The following is a 17,649-nucleotide window of genomic DNA, read 5'->3' as shown; positions in this document are numbered from 1 at the left end:
GCGCCATCTAACGCACTGATTTTTTTAAATTCAATAACATTTCTTTTTGTTTCGTCCTATTAAAAGTAAGTAAATGAACGACATACTCTTAAACCATCTAGCAAAATACATGTGCCTTCTGTATTATATTCACGATTTCCAAAAACTGCAACAGCAATGTGCAAAAAAAAATTCTATTACAAGAACGACAAAAGGCATCAACAACAAATACTGTATGATTGCGGGAATATTCAGAAACATTATTAAATCATTATTACTTAAAGGTAACGCAAAAAAGTACAAACTAATGAGACAGATAAATGGTGAAACTTCCATTGTGTGTCCAGATGGATGTTACCTAAACAGAACGTGCAAAAATATATAATTTTAAATATTTATCCTGAAGGCAAGAGTGGGACGTTCTTTTAAATATTGCTGAATTAACTGAGTAGTAGCAATTCCGACTTTCATTTAGAAAGGAAATGCAGCATCCTTGTGTGGACTGCAACTTCCTGTTCCATGCACGTTTTGCGTCATAGCTATCAGAACCAATCAGAACCGTCGATATTTGGAGTAACACGTCACCAACCGGCTGATCGAGAGTAGTTGCTTGTCTGTCGCTTTTCCTGTCTACCATTTTTTAATCTTCTGATGTTGGATTTGTTTTTGTAAAATAATCACTGAACCTAACTGATACGGATTCACTCCGATATTAAAGGTAGGAATTTCATCCACGACGGATTAGAGGGTTTGCCAATGCTAAATTTTGTTAGCTAGCAGATTGGGCTATACATTAAATCTTAGTTTGCTTATTTGTTTTCTTTTACTTTACTCGTTCTGGGTATATCGTTTACGATAAGCCTTTAACTGTCGTGCTTACTTTTGTATTTGGTTTAAATAGAAGCGTTGGGTCACATTTTTGAGTACGCTGATGGCGACCACCACATTACGTGGCGTTAGAAAAGCATTCCCCCTTTTCTGCTTCATGGCAAAGTATATGTGTCAAGGCTTAAGAATTTGTTAGAATGTGTGTAGAGATTTATATGGGCAATTTCCATAGGCAGCGCACAGCCAGAGAAATGAATGGGCTAGTATTGTGAAAAAATGTAATTTTGACATTTTATTTCAATTTTAAGCGCACACATTCGATTTTTTTTTTAAAGACTGTTAAGTCAAATGTGTCAAGTTTAGTAAAACCCTGGTAATAAAATAACAGTGACTGTTGTGGCAACACAAAAAATAATAGCTTTTTTTTTTTTTTTTTACTCCTCCACAATTGGCCTGCAAACAACAGTATGTGCTCTGGCACAATAGAAGGTTGGTTTGTTTGTTTGTTTCCTCTAGGCGTAACAATATCTCACTAACACGTACAACCAAAGGTGGAGTAAAACATTACGGAAAATGACTCACTCGATCGTCATAATACGCTAAACAGGTTTCTCTGGGACCTATTTGTACGTCATATGTTCAAATTACTAACCGAAATGTTATTCAAACACTTTGTTACTCTTGGTTTAAGACGAGATAACACCAGGTTTGCTCATATTCTCATCTGTTGACTCTTTTCTCTGCTGAAGCTTGCTGATGGCCACCTACCAGGAATTCATCCAACAGAATGAGGACAGGGATGGGGTGAGATTCAGTTGGAACTTTTGGCCCTCTAGTCGACTCGAAGCAACCAGGCTTGTGGTGCCAGTCTCGTGCCTCTTCACGCCGCTCAAGGAGAGGCCTGACCTACCACCGGTCCAATATGAGCCTGTCATGTGCAGCCGGGCCAATTGCAAGGCAGTGCTCAATCCACTGTGGTGAGTCCACGTGTTGTATTTTAACTGTTTATTTATATATTTTATTTATATACAAGATTAACGAATAGACTTGCGATCAGTAGTATTAGGCCTTAAATGCAAATTATTGAATGTGTGCGTGGTTCTTGTTTCTTTCATGTATATTTATCAGATGAACTGTATATTATGTTCTTTTAATTTTTTACTTGTTGAGAGTCTCAACTTGAGACACTTGGAATAAGTGTCACAAAACAAAGAAAAGCATTTCACGCTGTCCTGAGATAAGCTGTGTGCTGACTTGACATCATGCATGACAGCAGTTAATTTTTTGGAGCGTTCCTAAACATTAAATCTTAAAGTTGAGGTACATAATTAATTTACAAATGGTCAAAACAAATTCCGTCTGTCAGCTAGTTAACGCTTGTCAAATAAAGTGTGACAACTGAAACATATGGTAGGTAGCCTGGTGAGAAATGGATAGTGTCATGTTTTGCAGAGTAGATGTGGCATGCTAAACTTCTATGTCTACTGGTTTCGTTTTTGGCTTTTGTTATAAAAGATGATATTTTTGCCGGGGATCACACTACTACTATTAGTGTTCACTATTTGTATGTAATTAGTCATCAGTATCTGGCAGCAATGAAGGTTATTGTCCAATTTGGCCAAAGAAAATGTGACCCATTGTCCCCCCAGAAACAACCCCCCCCCCCCCCCCCCCGGGGTTTCGAAATAAACGTTTGTATTTATCCATCCTTTACAGTCAAGTTGACTTCAGAGCAAAGATTTGGGCCTGCAACTTCTGCTTCCAGAGAAATCCAGTAAGTACTTATGGCGACAGTATGTTTTGAAGCATATGTCTTCCGAGTTTTGTTGATGTACCCCTTGGTATGTTTGCAGTTCCCTCCCTCTTATGCGGGGATATCAGAAGTGAACCAACCAGCTGAACTCATGCCCCAGTTTTCCACAATTGAGTACATAGTACAGGTACATACAACACATGTTTGTCCTACAACCTCAGGCATGGACATGTTTGTACTACAGCCTCAGGCATGGACCGGGGGATAGAACATTGTGTGCCACGGAAACACTATTTTCGACATTAGCATATCACACACACTGAAACAACACTAAATCTTGCGCAACTTTCTTTTCTTTTCAGCGTGGGCCCTCAGCTCCACTGATCTTCCTCTATGTAGTAGACACGTGCTTGGAAGAAGAGGACCTTCAGGCTTTGAAGGAGTCCCTTCAGATGTCCCTCAGTCTTCTGCCTCCCAATGCTTTAGTGGGCCTGATCACTTTTGGACGCATGGTGCAGGTTCATGAGCTCAGTTGTGAGATGATCTCCAAGAGCTACGTGTTCAGGGGCACCAAGGATCTCACCTCCAAACAGATTCAGGTGGGTGGGGTTAAGAGAGTGATGATGAATTAGGATGCTCCCTAAACAACAAAATCAGCTAAATATCTTCTTTTTTTTCTTCTTCAGGAGATGTTGGGTTTGACAAAGCCTTCTACCCCAGGACAGGCAGGACGCCCTCCTGCACCGCAAGATGCTGCAGCCTCTTGCAAGTAAGAAAGAGTAGCAACATTTGTTGATTTTTGTTCATGAATGTCAGCTTTTTCTGAAAGTCACATCTTTTTCTTTTTAAATAACTCGTGTCCAATCATCCCTATTCAGGTTCCTTCAGCCTGTGCACAAAGTTGATATGAATCTGACCGATTTACTGGGTGAGCTTCAGCGAGACCCCTGGCCTGTTCCTCAGGGTAAAAGGGCTCTCCGATCTACTGGGGTTGCGCTGTCCGTTGCTGTTGGTCTCCTGGAGGTAAAACGTCCAAATTACCAAAGCCACCATTTGAATATTATTGCAATAATACATAACATACTGACCCATAAAAGAAAAGCTTCATGACATGTATTTTGTTAGGTCAGAAAAAGCAAGCGTCCAAACCTTTCCTAGATAATAAAGTGCCTTATTTTCAGCTGGAGTCCAAGAGATAGTGATCACATTTGATATGCCAAATGATCGGTTTATTTTTAAGGAATGGTCACGTACTATGAACTTTGTGATGATTTGTCCACATGTTGCTGCGATGCACTCTGCCGAATCTTTATCTTGTGCGGAGTTCGTACATGTAATTCTGTAGCTCAAAGGCCAGTTCTGTTTGCCTTCTGTCTTTTCCCCTTAAACGTCATTATCCCGTAATCTGTATGATTATGCAACGCGAGTGCAACCAACGACTCTCCTGTAGTCGAGCAAAGAGGCCTGATAAGATTAAATTGGGTTTTGTCATCGACTTCAGACTAAATTGTTTGTCCGGAGGCGTGTCACTCTTACACTTGTGAGGCAGCAAGGCAAAAAAATCTCCAGCATGAGCTCTCCCATTTTATTCAATCTGACATGACCCGAATTTAACACGCAAGTGCATGTTTTTGTAACTTCCCATTTTACCGAGGGCTGCTTTAGCTTAAACTGGTTTTCCGAAAGCCCTTGCTTTCAGCATTGGCATTCACATTGGCATCAACGGGAATCCCATCTCTCATCATGCCGCTTCCAATGGAAATTTTAGGGTCACTAAAAGACAATTTGGGGCTGCAAAGCGTTTCAAAATAAATGTAGTTGTCGATTAATAGTTGCACTTGGTGTTAACAGAATATCATTCACTGTTGTGTTTGGTTATTGCATCTGAATCTTTAACAATCTTTCAGGGCACATTCCCCAATACGGGTGCTCGTGTGATGCTGTTCATTGGAGGGCCCCCAACTCAAGGCCCCGGAATGGTTGTGGGAGACGAGCTGAAAACCCCCATCCGCTCTTGGCACGACATCCAGAAGGATAACGCTCGCCACTTGAAGAAGGCTACAAAGGTGAGGGAAATATAGGGCTAATGGTGTTCAGTGATAACCTCCTTTGGAATAAATATTGTAAAGTAAATAATTCTGACGGCCTTCATGTTCTTTTTATTTTATCATGCAGTACTATGAAGCCTTGGCCAACCGATCAGCAGTAAACGGCCACAGTGTTGATATTTATGCCTGTGCATTGGACCAGACTGGGCTGCTGGAAATGAAGTGTTTATCAAATCTCACTGGGTACGTCAGCGGCTGACAGCCAAACACTTGAGAGGGTGTGGGATTGTTTATTTGAGTATTGCGTACACAGCATTACGCAAACAGACAGGAATTCTAGTATTTCTTCCTTTTGCAATCCATTATTAGAAAGATTCTAAAGTTAATTTTGTGAATGCTGAGACATAGTGTAACTTGAATCCTATCAGTAGACTTTACATAATCAGCCCGATGAGTGAGATCATATGAACCCATGACCAAGATAAAGCAATAGGTCTAATTTCAGGAATTTATTGGCTGTGTATACTTGTGCAAAGTCATTTTTTTTTCACCAAGATCAATTGCACAATTTATATAACACTGGATTACTTAGTTACCAGAGCTGCACTTTCTAAAATATGCCAAGGGAAATCTTGAAATCCATTCTCTCCTACTCAGTTTTTTTGCAATGATTTGAAAACTCCATGGTTTTGTTGATGGTAGGCTTCAAGTTTTTGACTTTCCACCTTAACCTTTGCAATCAGCTGAGCTCTTTGTAGTCTGCCGCATTGGTAGCGAGGAGATGGTCAATTCATGTCAAAAGCATGCACAATTGAATCAAACACTATGCTTTTATAATCTGCACTACACATAACGGTACATACTATTAGTCTGGGCCTTTCAAATGTGTAAAGAGGGCAAATATGAGCATGGTCTCTGCTTATTCTCAGGGGACACATAGTGATGGGAGACTCCTTCAATACCTCATTGTTCAAGCAAACCTTCCAGAGAGTTTTCAACAGAGATTATAATGGTGATTTCCGCATGGCTTTTGGAGGCATCATGGAGGTCAAGGTAAATACGTTCACAAATCAGTGTATCGCTGCGAGCAATGTTGAAGTGAATCATAATAACGATGTTTCCATGATCATGTATTTCAAAGCTGTGTCTTTGTCTCGGCAGACTTCACGAGAACTGAAGGTTTGCGGGGCCATTGGACCTTGCGTATCGCTCAACTCAAAGGGCGCCTGTGTATCAGAGAATGTAAGGCATTGTATTCTCTTGATGTTGTTTGGGGGGGGATGGCTGTCGTTCTTAACAAGTTATTGTTTTGTGTAGGAGATGGGCGTTGGTGGCACCAGCCAGTGGAAAGTGTGCAGTCTCAATCCTTCCACAACTTTGGGCATTTATTTTGACGTCGTGAATCAGGTAGAACATATTTACTTTAGCCTCAAGCTCAGGAACGTTAGTTTGTTCTGATCGAGTAAATAGAACATCACATTAGTTATCTGGCAATTGAATACTTGTGTGCTTTTTTGTTCCTTAGACTAGGGAGCAGAGTACAGCTATACTTTCACTTATCTCGTTTGCTTTGTGTATGCAGCACAACGCACCGATCCCACAAGGTGGCCGAGGGGCAGTCCAATTTGTAACCCAGTATCAGCACTCCAACACTCAGAAGAGGATACGTGTCACCACAATTGCCAGGAAGTAAGAACACTATTTATCACTGTGTGGGTGTGACAATCTTCTGCCAGCGTATCTGGTCTGTCAGTAGTTTAATATTGAAACCAGCATTTAAATAGATACTGCGGCAATAGGAATTTTCTTTAAAAAAAAAAAAAAGGAATTCCTATTTCTCAGCCTTTTTAGCCTTGTACACAAGTGAAAGAGGACATTCAGATGGAGATCACATTTTACTCTGTCGCTACATGTATGTAGTTCTATGTTAAAGTTTAGCTGGGATTTTTACTAACATAATTTGAGTATCTTACATTTCAATTCTTAAGAATTTAGTTGCACTTAAAATGATGTACTCTAATTATGCTGTAATACGATTGACAAAAAACGGCATAATCGACTATACGATCGTTTATGATGAAAAATATACATCGTCATAAAAAAAAATGTGCCTTTGTGACAGGCCTAACCTGCACAACACCTGTGTTCAACTGTACCTACAGTGTCCCTTTTGTAATTTGTGTCCCCACCCAAGCTGGGCAGATGCACAGTCCCAAATTCAGCATATCGAGTCATCATTTGATCAAGAAGCAGCTGCTGTGCTCATGGCTCGTCTTGGAGTCTTCCGAGCGGAGTCGGAGGAGGGGCCTGATGTCTTGCGCTGGCTTGACAGGCAGCTAATTCGCCTGGTGAGTGTCCCACTGCACTCTCTTATTAGAAATATGTGTGAAATATAGTTTTCATGTATGTTTTCATGTCTTTGCAGTGCCAAAAGTTTGGGCAATTCAATAAAGATGATCCTACATCCTTCAAGCTATCAGAGTCCCTGTCACTTTACCCACAGGTACCTTAAGTGCACCTACAAGCTCAATGTGCAGCTTGGAAAAAATGCAGGAAATTGATCGTAATTCAGAAATGACATTTAACCATGTCTTGTCTCTGACTTGCAGTTTATGTTCCACCTGCGGCGGTCGCCCTTCCTGCAAGTGTTCAACAACAGCCCAGATGAGTCGTCGTATTACAGGCACCACTTTGTCAGGCAGGACCTGACACAGTCGCTCATCATGATCCAGCCCATCCTTTACTCGTACTCCTTTCATGGCCCACCAGAGGTCAGCCTTGTGCACGTTAGACTTTTCATCTTTCTTAATGTAAAATTAAAAAAAAAACATAACGACATTTCCCCCCTCAGCCTGTACTCCTGGACAGCAGCAGCATCCTTCCAGATCGAATCTTGCTCATGGACACCTTCTTCCAGCTTGTTATCTACCACGGCGAGGTATTTGGATGAATGCGTTCGTCAGCTTGAATTTATTGCAATAGACTATAAAAATGATCAGTTTTTGATCAGTTTAATTTAGCTGATTTCAAAGTGTCTCTGATTTGGACAGGGGATTTCATTACTGTTGCCTGACATTTGTCCTTGACACTGAATCTAGCATGTCATGTGGATGTTGTCCCCAGACCATAGCTCAGTGGCGAAAGGCAGGATACCAGGAAATGGCCGAGTATGAAAATTTCAAACAGCTGCTACAGGCACCTTTGGATGACGCGCAGGAGATCCTACAGACGCGCTTCCCCATGCCGCGCTATGTCGATACAGAGCACGGAGGTTCACAGGCCCGATTCCTGCTTTCAAAGGTCAACCCTTCTCAGACTCACAACAACCTCTACGCCTGGGGACAGGTACTCTTGACTTTTTATTTATTTTGTAATTACTGTGAACCCATGCATATCATTGGGAAAACCTTACTGCTTATCTTAAACGAAGCGTTGGGAAAACTGAAGTGACTGTGGATGGATCTCTATATGTGGATTTGGCTGGCGACCAATTCAGGGTAGTCTGCCTTTTGCCCAAAGTCAGCTGGGATAGGCTCCAGCACCCCCCGTGACGCTGAACAGGATAGGGGGTGTTGAAAATTAATAGAGGCATGGAAAGATGGAAATAGAACTAATCTTCAATTTGCCAAATCAAGGAAGATGTGGTGAATATGCCAATGGCAGACTGAGATTGCGATTTTTCCGAGAGCATTCGTATGAATTAATCTTTGTGACGAATCCACTTACATTTATTAAAGAGATTCAGGGATTATAGTCCTAAATGAAATTGGATAGTGTGAGTTGAGGGGGGGCGGTGCACCCTCATCTCTGTTTTCATCATCTTTGTTTGGTGCGCAATTACAGGAGACAGGAGCACCAATCCTCACCGATGATGTCAGCCTACAGGTCTTTATGGACCACTTGAAAAAGCTGGCCGTGTCCAGCTCTGCGTAGAGCTGTCAAGAGCCCACCTTACCATTGGGGCAGAACACAAGGAATTGACGACACATTCCAGCTCAACTGTCAGCATCCATAAAGAGTGTCTGCCTCTAAATGTTCACTTGTATTTTCTCTGTCCCGACTCATGTGTGACCTTTCCGGTGTGCAAATAGAAAATTGTCCCTTTCTATTTCATATTTGATATGACCTTTCATCTGCAAAGTGATTCAAATAATAATAGTATGTTTGTTTGAACCATAAGTATGTCTGTTGCAGCACATAAATGTGCTGCTTAATGCAAATGTTTGCTTTTTCTGACACAAAAGAAATTAAGTGTAGAAAATGTAATTAATGTCTTAAATAAATTGTAAGGTATGTAACTGTCCCTCTTAAATGTTGATCACACTCTTTGCACTGCTTCTGTATTTCAACGGGGGCAAAAGTGCACAGTGGATTGCCCTTGAGTGTTTTCTAAGAAAATTCATCAGAACAGATTACTGTTGCAAGGAATTGATGATTACCATGTCGTGTTTTGGATGATAAACACTTGCATTGATTTAGAATGTTGTTGACCATGTGTTCTTCTTTACCATCTGGTATATTGCAGCCGGTTGGTGCAGATATCTTTGTAATCAAACTCATTTCAAAGTCAAAGTCTGCTTTATTGTTAATTTCTTCACATGTCAAGACACACAAAGAGATTGAAATTGCCTTTCCTACTATCCCACGGTGACAAGACATATTACATATATATATATTATATAGGTCCACGACAACAAAACATTCAAGTAAACAATACAAAAAGTAAAAACAAGAAGGCACATACAATGATTAATAAGAGCAATGAATAAATAATAAATAAGAGCAACATAGTTGAAATGGAGCAATTGTGCATACAGCAGACAGTCAGAATATAGCGCAAAAGTACTGGAGTAGTGCAAGGCAGCCAACGTGGCCCAAAAGTCCAGGACGTTATGCAGCCGAAGGGTGGGGGGGGGGAGAGAGTTCAGGATCCTAACAGCCGTTGACCAGAGGACCGTTTGGCTCGGTATGCAAACTGGAAGGGGTCAAGGGTGGGGGGGAGACTGGATCTGATGTGTGTCATGACAAGCCGCTCAAAGCACTTCATGATGATGGGTGTCAGAGCCACGGGACGGTAGTCATTGAAGCAGGATGGAGCAGTTAGTTCTCCCCTTCGCCAGTGGGGTGGCCGAAGAACTCCCAATGACTCCTGTTAAACGACTGTGACATTCTTCTTTGTCGCTACTGTGTGTCCGCATGCTGCTGCAACCATAAAACCACTCAGACACCATCTACTGTCACTGTAAGCTGATTTGCCAGCACCCAGACAGTATGATTTCGACGATCAGTGAACCACAGATTAGGAAAACTAATCCTCAAGGGCTATCTGTTTAGCGGAAAATTCTACTCTTAGCAGCTTTGAGGGTGAGCTGCCACAGAAATACAAATGAAGGCTGTATCTATCAAAAGCTTAGGTCTAAAACGTTTCACTCTGCATCCACATATGCTCATAAAGTATTCAAAGCCAAATAAAAACTTTCAATATTCCCACGCTTAATCTCATTTGACATGAATACCTAAAGCTATTTTTCTACCCAGAGCAATGCAGTACCATATTGAATATATGGGATTTGGGACCATTTTGTACATTGATGTGAAACCATCCCCTCAAGGGACAGTAATCACATCCTCCACCCTCTCCAGTATTTTTAATCTGTTTGTTCCTGCTGGGACGTTGATGCATGCAAAGACAGCCGTTGCGCTGTCATTAAGTACAAAAGAGCATTACAATGTCTTTCTGACCACTTTTTTTTTTCTTTCATGATCATTCATGATGCTCATGCCCACGTGACCCACAGGCTTAGGCAAAGCTTTGAGGAAATGTGTGTTTTACTATTTCCCATCAACTCGGATCAGTTCTCATATAGCCCCTTGATGAATTATGCAAGAAGTTTATATGGAATGCGTCCTAGCATATAGATTAATACTAATGTGCTGTTGTCATCAGTGGATCCAACAAAACTGTATATTTAAATTATATTTATTTAAGAGTCAATTGGTACTGTCAAGATCAATACAGTCTGTAAAATTACTGTATACAGAAATTACAAAGTGCTTTCTAAGTACATAGCAACCAACGTAATATGATGATGATAAATTTTGCTGCCATCAATCCATCATTGTATATTGTCTTTAGAGTGTTAGAAAAAAAGTAAAAGTAAGAGTCCTTTGCCTTTCAGTGACTTTGTTTCCATGGAAACATTTATTTGGATTAAAAACTTGATCGGAATAAAATTACTTCATGTACACCCCCCATTTGGAATGCTCATTCCGATCAAGATTTTATTCTGAACAAGAGGGGTGGTTTACGTTGATTGATAATCCAATCGGGGCCCATGAGTGCCCAGGGAAAACCCACGCGGGCAAGGGGAGAACATGCAAACTCCACACAAGAAAGGCCGGAGATGGAATCGAACCTGCACCCTTCTAACTGTGAGGCAGACGTGCTAACCAGTGTTAGACCCACCGGGCCGCCCTTATTATTATCATTATTATTATTACTATTATTATCATTGTTGTTGTTAGGGGTAAGCAGACTTTTGGCATAAGGCAGCCTGAACCTGTTGCCAGTTCATCACAGCATGAGATTGATTGCATCCTCTGATGCAGGTTTTTCCAAAAGCCAAGTTTCCAATCAATTTTCAGTAACATCTTATTTAACAACATTTGGAACATATTGGTGCGCTCTCGCCTGATTTGACCAGTCGGAATCTCGTTCGAGGACAGCTTAGCCCCTGGGGGTAGAAGATCAAGGCATGCTGCTGAGAGATGGCAGGTCTCTCTTGCCTCATTTTATATGCGGTTGTAAATGTTCAAACTATCATTCCGTGGAAAATCGTGGACCATGCATCTTGGACCAGTATATTTGTCATCACACTTTGAAAATAATATTCATGGATCGGTTTAACTCAAAATAGATCTCATATAATTAGGAGCTAGGATTGGCAAGAAATACTGTGGTGTCAAGGTCTTCACAACTGTAGCGGGAGGTATGGAGGAAACTTTGCAATCAAATTGACTGATTTATAAAAAAAAAGTTACAAAGTAGCAGAGCCCATAGTTTAGGTATTTTTTTTTAGGTCAAAGTGCGTTACTTTTTTGGTCCTGCGCAGAACATTTTAGCCACTAACTTCTACTGAAGACACAAAGAGACAAATTATACTTCATGTTGAAAATCATAAAATAAATCAATCAATCATACAAACAACTTGCTGAAGACTTGGAAAATAGTTATGCTATTATGGCAGGTATTTTTTTTTCCAGAAATTTTCACGTTGGTGCATACAGTATTATTGTAATGCAGTTATTATTATTATTTATTTTTTTATTATATCACTGCGATTGACTGGTAACCAGTTCAGGGTGTACCCCGCCTACTGCTTGAAGACTTCGGGGACAGGCTCTCGTGAGGATAACGCGGTTCGGAGGATGGATGGATGGATGGATGGATGGATGGATGGATGGATGGATGGATGGATGGATGGATGGCATCAAGTCAATTAGGGGCACCGGCTTTTACAGTCCTGTTCCTGTCTTGAAGTGCCCACATACGCGCAACAGACACACGCACACACCGAAATGAACTTTTAGTGTGCTAAGTTTACTATGACGCTTGAAGACGTCACATCGAAAAGGGAGGGCAGACATCCTCATGACGCAAACGCGTGCGGGTGATAAGAAAATCCCACACTGGATGCAAGCAGCAGTCAAATCCTTTGACAACGTGACTTCTTATCATACTTTTTGGCCAGCGAGCGTCGAGTAGAGGCGTCAGAGTGACTCTTGGCGGCGGGGATGCAGCGTGTTTTGAATGGATGCTTTTGGAAGCAGTGGAACGTTTGCGCCCTTACTATTTGATGCATATTCTTTTTCACTTATACCATGAAGTGGCGGCCACCTCCTCCTAGACAATGAAGACGACTCGCAGATGCAGGACTCTTCTGTCGGTGAGCTTGAACTTCTTTGCCTTGCTCTTCGCCATCACGGCTTTCATCACCACTTACTGGTGCGTGGGGACGCAAAGGGTGCCCAAGCCGAAGTGCAGCAAACTGCGGACCCACCAGTGCATCGATTACGGCGTCAATGAGACCGACCCCAACAAGGTGGTCTACAGCTGGGAGACTGGGGACGATCGCTTTCTCTTCCGACAATTCCACACTGGAATCTGGTTCTCGTGTGAGGAGAACATCCACGATGAAAGTAAGATGTGTGCGCGTGTGTGCCAAAGTTCTGGGGACTTGCTTTGGTAGGAGCATGCCCACCCAAAACATAAACTTTCAATCACCATATCTATTAAACCATTGTTATCAGAGGTGGCAAAAAATACAAACTATATAATATAATACAATATAATATAAAATAGTATAATATAATATACTTATATATAGAAATTAAAGTCATGTACAAATTTAAAGTAAAGTCCAGACTAACAAATATAAATGAGGCTTCATTTTATTTGGTGGGTAGGTATAATTTCCCTGAAGGCCTATATACATTTATTTAATAGTGTAGGTCCATCAGTCTGTCACTGATGCACTTTAGCTGGGAGATTTTTTTTTTTTTTGCAGGGATTTTATCCCCCGTTTTTAGTGGTAAACATATTAAATGTTCAAAGTTTTTGAAAAATGTTTTGGTTTTGCTAAAAAAAAAAAAAAAATCCCACCACCACCCCCTGCAAAGCATTACGATGGGAGTCAGTTGTCAATTTTCAATATTTAGACAACGGTAGGCACGGCGGAAGTTGAAACTCTAATGCGCTGTTTTAGAAATGCAACCTTTGACACTGTCAGACAAGTATTCTAATATTTAGTGACTTTGAAGTCCAGTTTCCCCATCTATAATTGAGCAAAGGCACCCACTTTGGAAAATGTCTCACAACAAACCACCAGACAAAAGTTACAAGAAGTTTGAATAGTCAATTGTGTCAATTTCGTATAGATTTACACCATGTGATATTTGGGCCTTGAACATAATACTTTGAAAGTATTCTGTTGTATGAATGGCAACAGGTGGATGTCAATTAATGTATGTCACAATTTTGTGAAATAGGTTCATTATATGCAGCACACATGGATGACCTCTTAAGGTTAAGGATGCTACGCCCCCAGTTGAGAATCACCTGCTATAGTTAGTTTCATTGTTAAAGTGGTGTAGATTGCATCTGAGAGTTATTGTTATTTTTTGTATTAATTCTCATTTATTATCTCTGCAAGTTTATTGTAGGTATTTCAGTTAAGGTTGTTTTTTTATGTTGAATATGTAAGTTTTGTATTTAAGAACTGAAGGATACACAGACAACATCAGCATTTTTTTCCACTATAAAATTCAAAATGATTTCCATTAAGGGGGACAGCACTGGAATGAAACGCTTGGAATGAAAACATCACATTCACTATTCTTTCTCAACTATTTGCCACACAAGAGGATTATGAAAAATAGTTGAAAGGGCATTTAGAGGTCAAGTTATTGAAGAACAAGAGGGAAGATGAGTGTGAAGATACTGTGGGCATTCAGAGGTCATGGCAAACAAGGTCAAAACTGCTCTCTGGCCAGATTACTTTTAAATCTGGAATAACAAGTGGAGTCCATTATTTCATTTTGGTTGAAAACCATCTGTAACAGTTTAGACCTGTGCTGGGCTTTGTGTCGTTCAGCAACGAAAACAACACGTTAATTGAAATGATTCCTGAGGGCATCGCCCGGACATGTCATCAAGTGGGTGTACGATGAAGGGGGAGTTGAGACAGCTTGAGTTAATAAGGATTATGTAACAGCGGCCTTGATGAGTTTTTCCTCAAAACAGATGTTGCCAGCCGTCTACCTGATTAAAGTGTTCCTTTACGACAAATTATATTTAAAAGATGAGGCATCTCTGGTGAATGGGCAGATGGTTTTCTTCATTTTGTCTTGATTTATTTATGCAAAGTGTTTCTTTAATTACCTTTTAATTTAGTTTCTTTTGTTTTCCAATTGGATAGTTAAAAAGTTAATTGTGTTATTCTTCGTGGTCCTTAGGTGAGAGATGTCACAGCTTTATTGATTTGGCTCCTCCGTCAGAAAAAGGTGAGTTTTTTTAATCATGTATTTTGAAATATTACATGGTAAAATGTTTTAGTTCATTGGTCCCAAAAATGATAACTTTCTTACCTGTGGGCAGGATTTTTTCTTTCCCTTTTTTTCTTGAATTTTCAAATTGTTTCAATTGAGTGATTGCAGCACCCATGTTTAATATTTATGAATATTTATCTGCAGTCTATTTTAATGGAAGGCAAATGATCTCATTTTGAGTCACTGACTAAAATAGGACAAAAACTAACTGTAGCCTAGACTTCATTTGAGATGTCTGAGACAAAAGTGAGTAAATAATGTCTCTGTTACGCTTGAGGCACATCATGTCCTTTATCCCTGATGAATGCAATTTCCCCTCTCCAATATTCTGTTTGCTGTTTTGTGAAGAAGAAAAAAACAAGAATAAAACAATGAAGCATTGTGCATGGGGATCAATCTCAAGAAAGGTCTGGATTCTAATTGTCAGTGTGATTAAATAAACATAAGACAGCAGTTGTCAATAATGCTACATTTAATTTTTCTTAACTTCATTTGAAACCTTGGTTAAATGATAAAAGTTCAGTACAATACAATATTTTAATATCCAAATAGAAAATACAATCATTAAAAAACTTGAAAATGGGGTTTGAAAACAGGATTGTCATCCACGCTGTGACTCGCCTGATTCTGATTGAGAATATCAAATATGAGCTTGTCCATTGTTGATTGTGTCTTGTTTGTCAGGGATGTTGTGGCTGTCGCTGGTATCGGAGATGCTGTACATAGTTCTGCTGTTGGTGGGCTTCAGCCTCATGTGTTTGGAGCTTGTCCATTCCAGCAACGTCATTGACGGACTTAAGCTCAATGCATTCGCTGCTGTCTTCACTGTGCTCTCAGGTTGTCACCATGAATTTATATTTGCTTTAGCAAGTCACATCTATTTGCAACTGTTTATACACCAAATGTAACAATGTGAACAGTGTAGTGTTGTTTTCTAATGTCTACAACTGCACAGCATCATGAGTGTTTTCTGCTCCACCAAAATCTGTGAATGTCAAAAAAGCTCTGCCTAAGGTTTAATTGCGGAACATTTTGACATAGCTGAGTTGTGTTCATGACTGAAGTTGTAAAAAGTTCAAAAATGTTGCCTGTTTCTAACCTTCTCCCTTTGATTGCAGGTCTTCTGGGTATGGTGGCTCACGTGATGTACACACAGGTCTTCCAGGTCACTGTCAGTCTAGGACCTCCTGATTGGAGGCCTTATAACTGGGACTATGGCTGGTCTTTCTGGTATGACTCTGCATATAAAAATCTTTGGATATTTTTCTCTACAATAACATACACCTTAAAATAAACTACAACATTGAGGGAATCTTAAAAATCCATGCAGCCACTTCAAATTGTGTCTCTGCTCTAATCTCACCTCTCCCCAGAATCAGTCACATAAAATCAAAAAAAAAAAAAAAAAAAAAGCTCTCATCTTGTGCAAGATTAGGCTTTGGTGCCAAAGCCTTGATACATGCGTGATTGGGATTGCATAAAGGGATGATATTTCACGCCTTTACAATACGTGTAGAGTGTGAAAAATTCATCTGTGAGCCGAAACTATTCTTAACCTTTGAGGGGCATGAGACCAACCCAATGATCGGTACATGAGATGATGATTTGATTGTCTGATCTCATCCACGACCCGCTTTACTTAAGGAAAGAAGAGGGACTTAAAGGGATTGTCACTAATCTAGGCAAACAGACTGTGACAATATTGGGAGGAGAATAGCAAAATGCCATTTGGATTCTGAGCAGTCGCCACTTTTTTCCCCAGAGGTTAAAACTGAATATGAGTTGCAGGAAATTAACTTTCTTTGTGTGCATGTGTGTGTGTGATCTAAATTAGTATGGCCTGGGCGTCCTTCACCTGCTGCATGGGAGCATCGGTCACCACACTCAACTCTTACACAAAGACTGTCATCGAGTTCAGGCACAAACGCAAGACCTTCGAGCAAAGCATTCGGGAGGAACACTCAAGAGAGGCTTTTGAATATTTCCAAGAGCCGTCCTTGCACTCCATTTCGAAGTCCGTCGAGGTCTATTCCAGCCGGACTCCAAAGAGTGGCAGGAAAACACTCATACCGGCAGACTCGTTCGACCTGAGTGACCTTCGGGCCTCACTGGGGGAGGAGCAGTGCTGAAATTCACACGACGTCTTTATTTAAGGCTGCTTGGAGGATGGATGAGCCCTGGCGGTGTTCAAGGTGAGATCGGAACACCAACAAGCACTTCAAGCTAGACTTGTAGACACTGCCTTAATTGAATCTAGTCCCTGGAAGTGGGAGATGTTGAACAAACCAGCAGAGAACAAAAAATGTTGACAGATATTTTGTAAAATGTACACGATGAAGAAAGTTGAACAGTATAAAGTAATACAGAAAGTTGTGCAGTATATTCCCATGTTTCCAGTGAAGGTTGCGGACGCTTTTAGCCTTACTGAACATGTTTCTTCCATTGTAAACAATCCATCAATGTAAATGTATAACGAGATTTACAATGATTTTCAGTTGATGATTAAAAATGCTTCCAGCTAATCTTGTGCCTAAAGACATAAAATTGCTGTTGTAAAGCATCTAGTGCATATTTGGTATTTTTCTAGAAGGTGCAATGGGAATCTTGGTTTCTTTGTCTTGCCTCAAACATATATCCACAAAACAAAATATATATATTACATATTATATATTATATTTTACAACCCCTTCATAAAACCCTGATGAAAATCATTCTACATATTTTACAGGGGATAGGTGGGAATAAGGAAACTCCCCTCACACACATACAAAAAAAAAAGAAAATCTGAAAATACCCAAAAGTCTATTATCTGGCCAGGCACGTATATATCGGGGGGGGGGGGGGGGGCATTAGATGGTAGGAAGTGTGTAAGACATACAAAAACAAAACAAAAAAATCAGGTAGAGGTAAATCAGGTGATTTATAAATCACACC

General features: G+C 40.4%; 2 protein-coding genes across 2 annotated transcripts; both read left to right on the top strand.

The window, feature by feature from the left end:
• Nucleotides 1-529: 529 nt before the first annotated feature.
• sec23b (SEC23 homolog B, coat complex II component) lies at nucleotides 530-9,089 on the top strand. The gene is made up of 19 exons (XM_061274573.1): nucleotides 530-697; nucleotides 1,557-1,784; nucleotides 2,524-2,581; nucleotides 2,661-2,747; nucleotides 2,923-3,159; nucleotides 3,247-3,329; nucleotides 3,439-3,583; nucleotides 4,468-4,626; nucleotides 4,736-4,851; nucleotides 5,538-5,661; nucleotides 5,770-5,850; nucleotides 5,926-6,015; nucleotides 6,191-6,297; nucleotides 6,803-6,956; nucleotides 7,034-7,111; nucleotides 7,218-7,379; nucleotides 7,460-7,546; nucleotides 7,732-7,953; nucleotides 8,452-9,089. The coding sequence occupies exons 2-19, from the start codon at nucleotides 1,564-1,566 to the stop codon at nucleotides 8,539-8,541; spliced, it is 2,301 nt and encodes a 766-aa protein (XP_061130557.1). The 5' UTR covers nucleotides 530-697; nucleotides 1,557-1,563; the 3' UTR covers nucleotides 8,542-9,089.
• A 3,238-nt stretch (nucleotides 9,090-12,327) lies between these two features.
• LOC133151650 (germ cell-specific gene 1-like protein) lies at nucleotides 12,328-17,331 on the top strand. The gene is made up of 5 exons (XM_061274853.1): nucleotides 12,328-12,807; nucleotides 14,623-14,670; nucleotides 15,400-15,552; nucleotides 15,834-15,945; nucleotides 16,550-17,331. Exons 1-5 carry the CDS (start codon nucleotides 12,519-12,521, stop codon nucleotides 16,842-16,844), a joined length of 897 nt encoding a protein of 298 aa, XP_061130837.1. The 5' UTR covers nucleotides 12,328-12,518; the 3' UTR covers nucleotides 16,845-17,331.
• Nucleotides 17,332-17,649: the final 318 nt, after the last annotated feature.

The sequence above is a fragment of the Syngnathus typhle genome, linkage group LG3 (genome assembly GCF_033458585.1).
Source record: "Syngnathus typhle isolate RoL2023-S1 ecotype Sweden linkage group LG3, RoL_Styp_1.0, whole genome shotgun sequence".
NCBI classification, from domain to species: domain Eukaryota; kingdom Metazoa; phylum Chordata; class Actinopteri; order Syngnathiformes; family Syngnathidae; genus Syngnathus; species Syngnathus typhle.
Note: the sequence above shows the minus strand (reverse complement) of the source record. Positions and strands in the feature narration are given on the sequence as shown.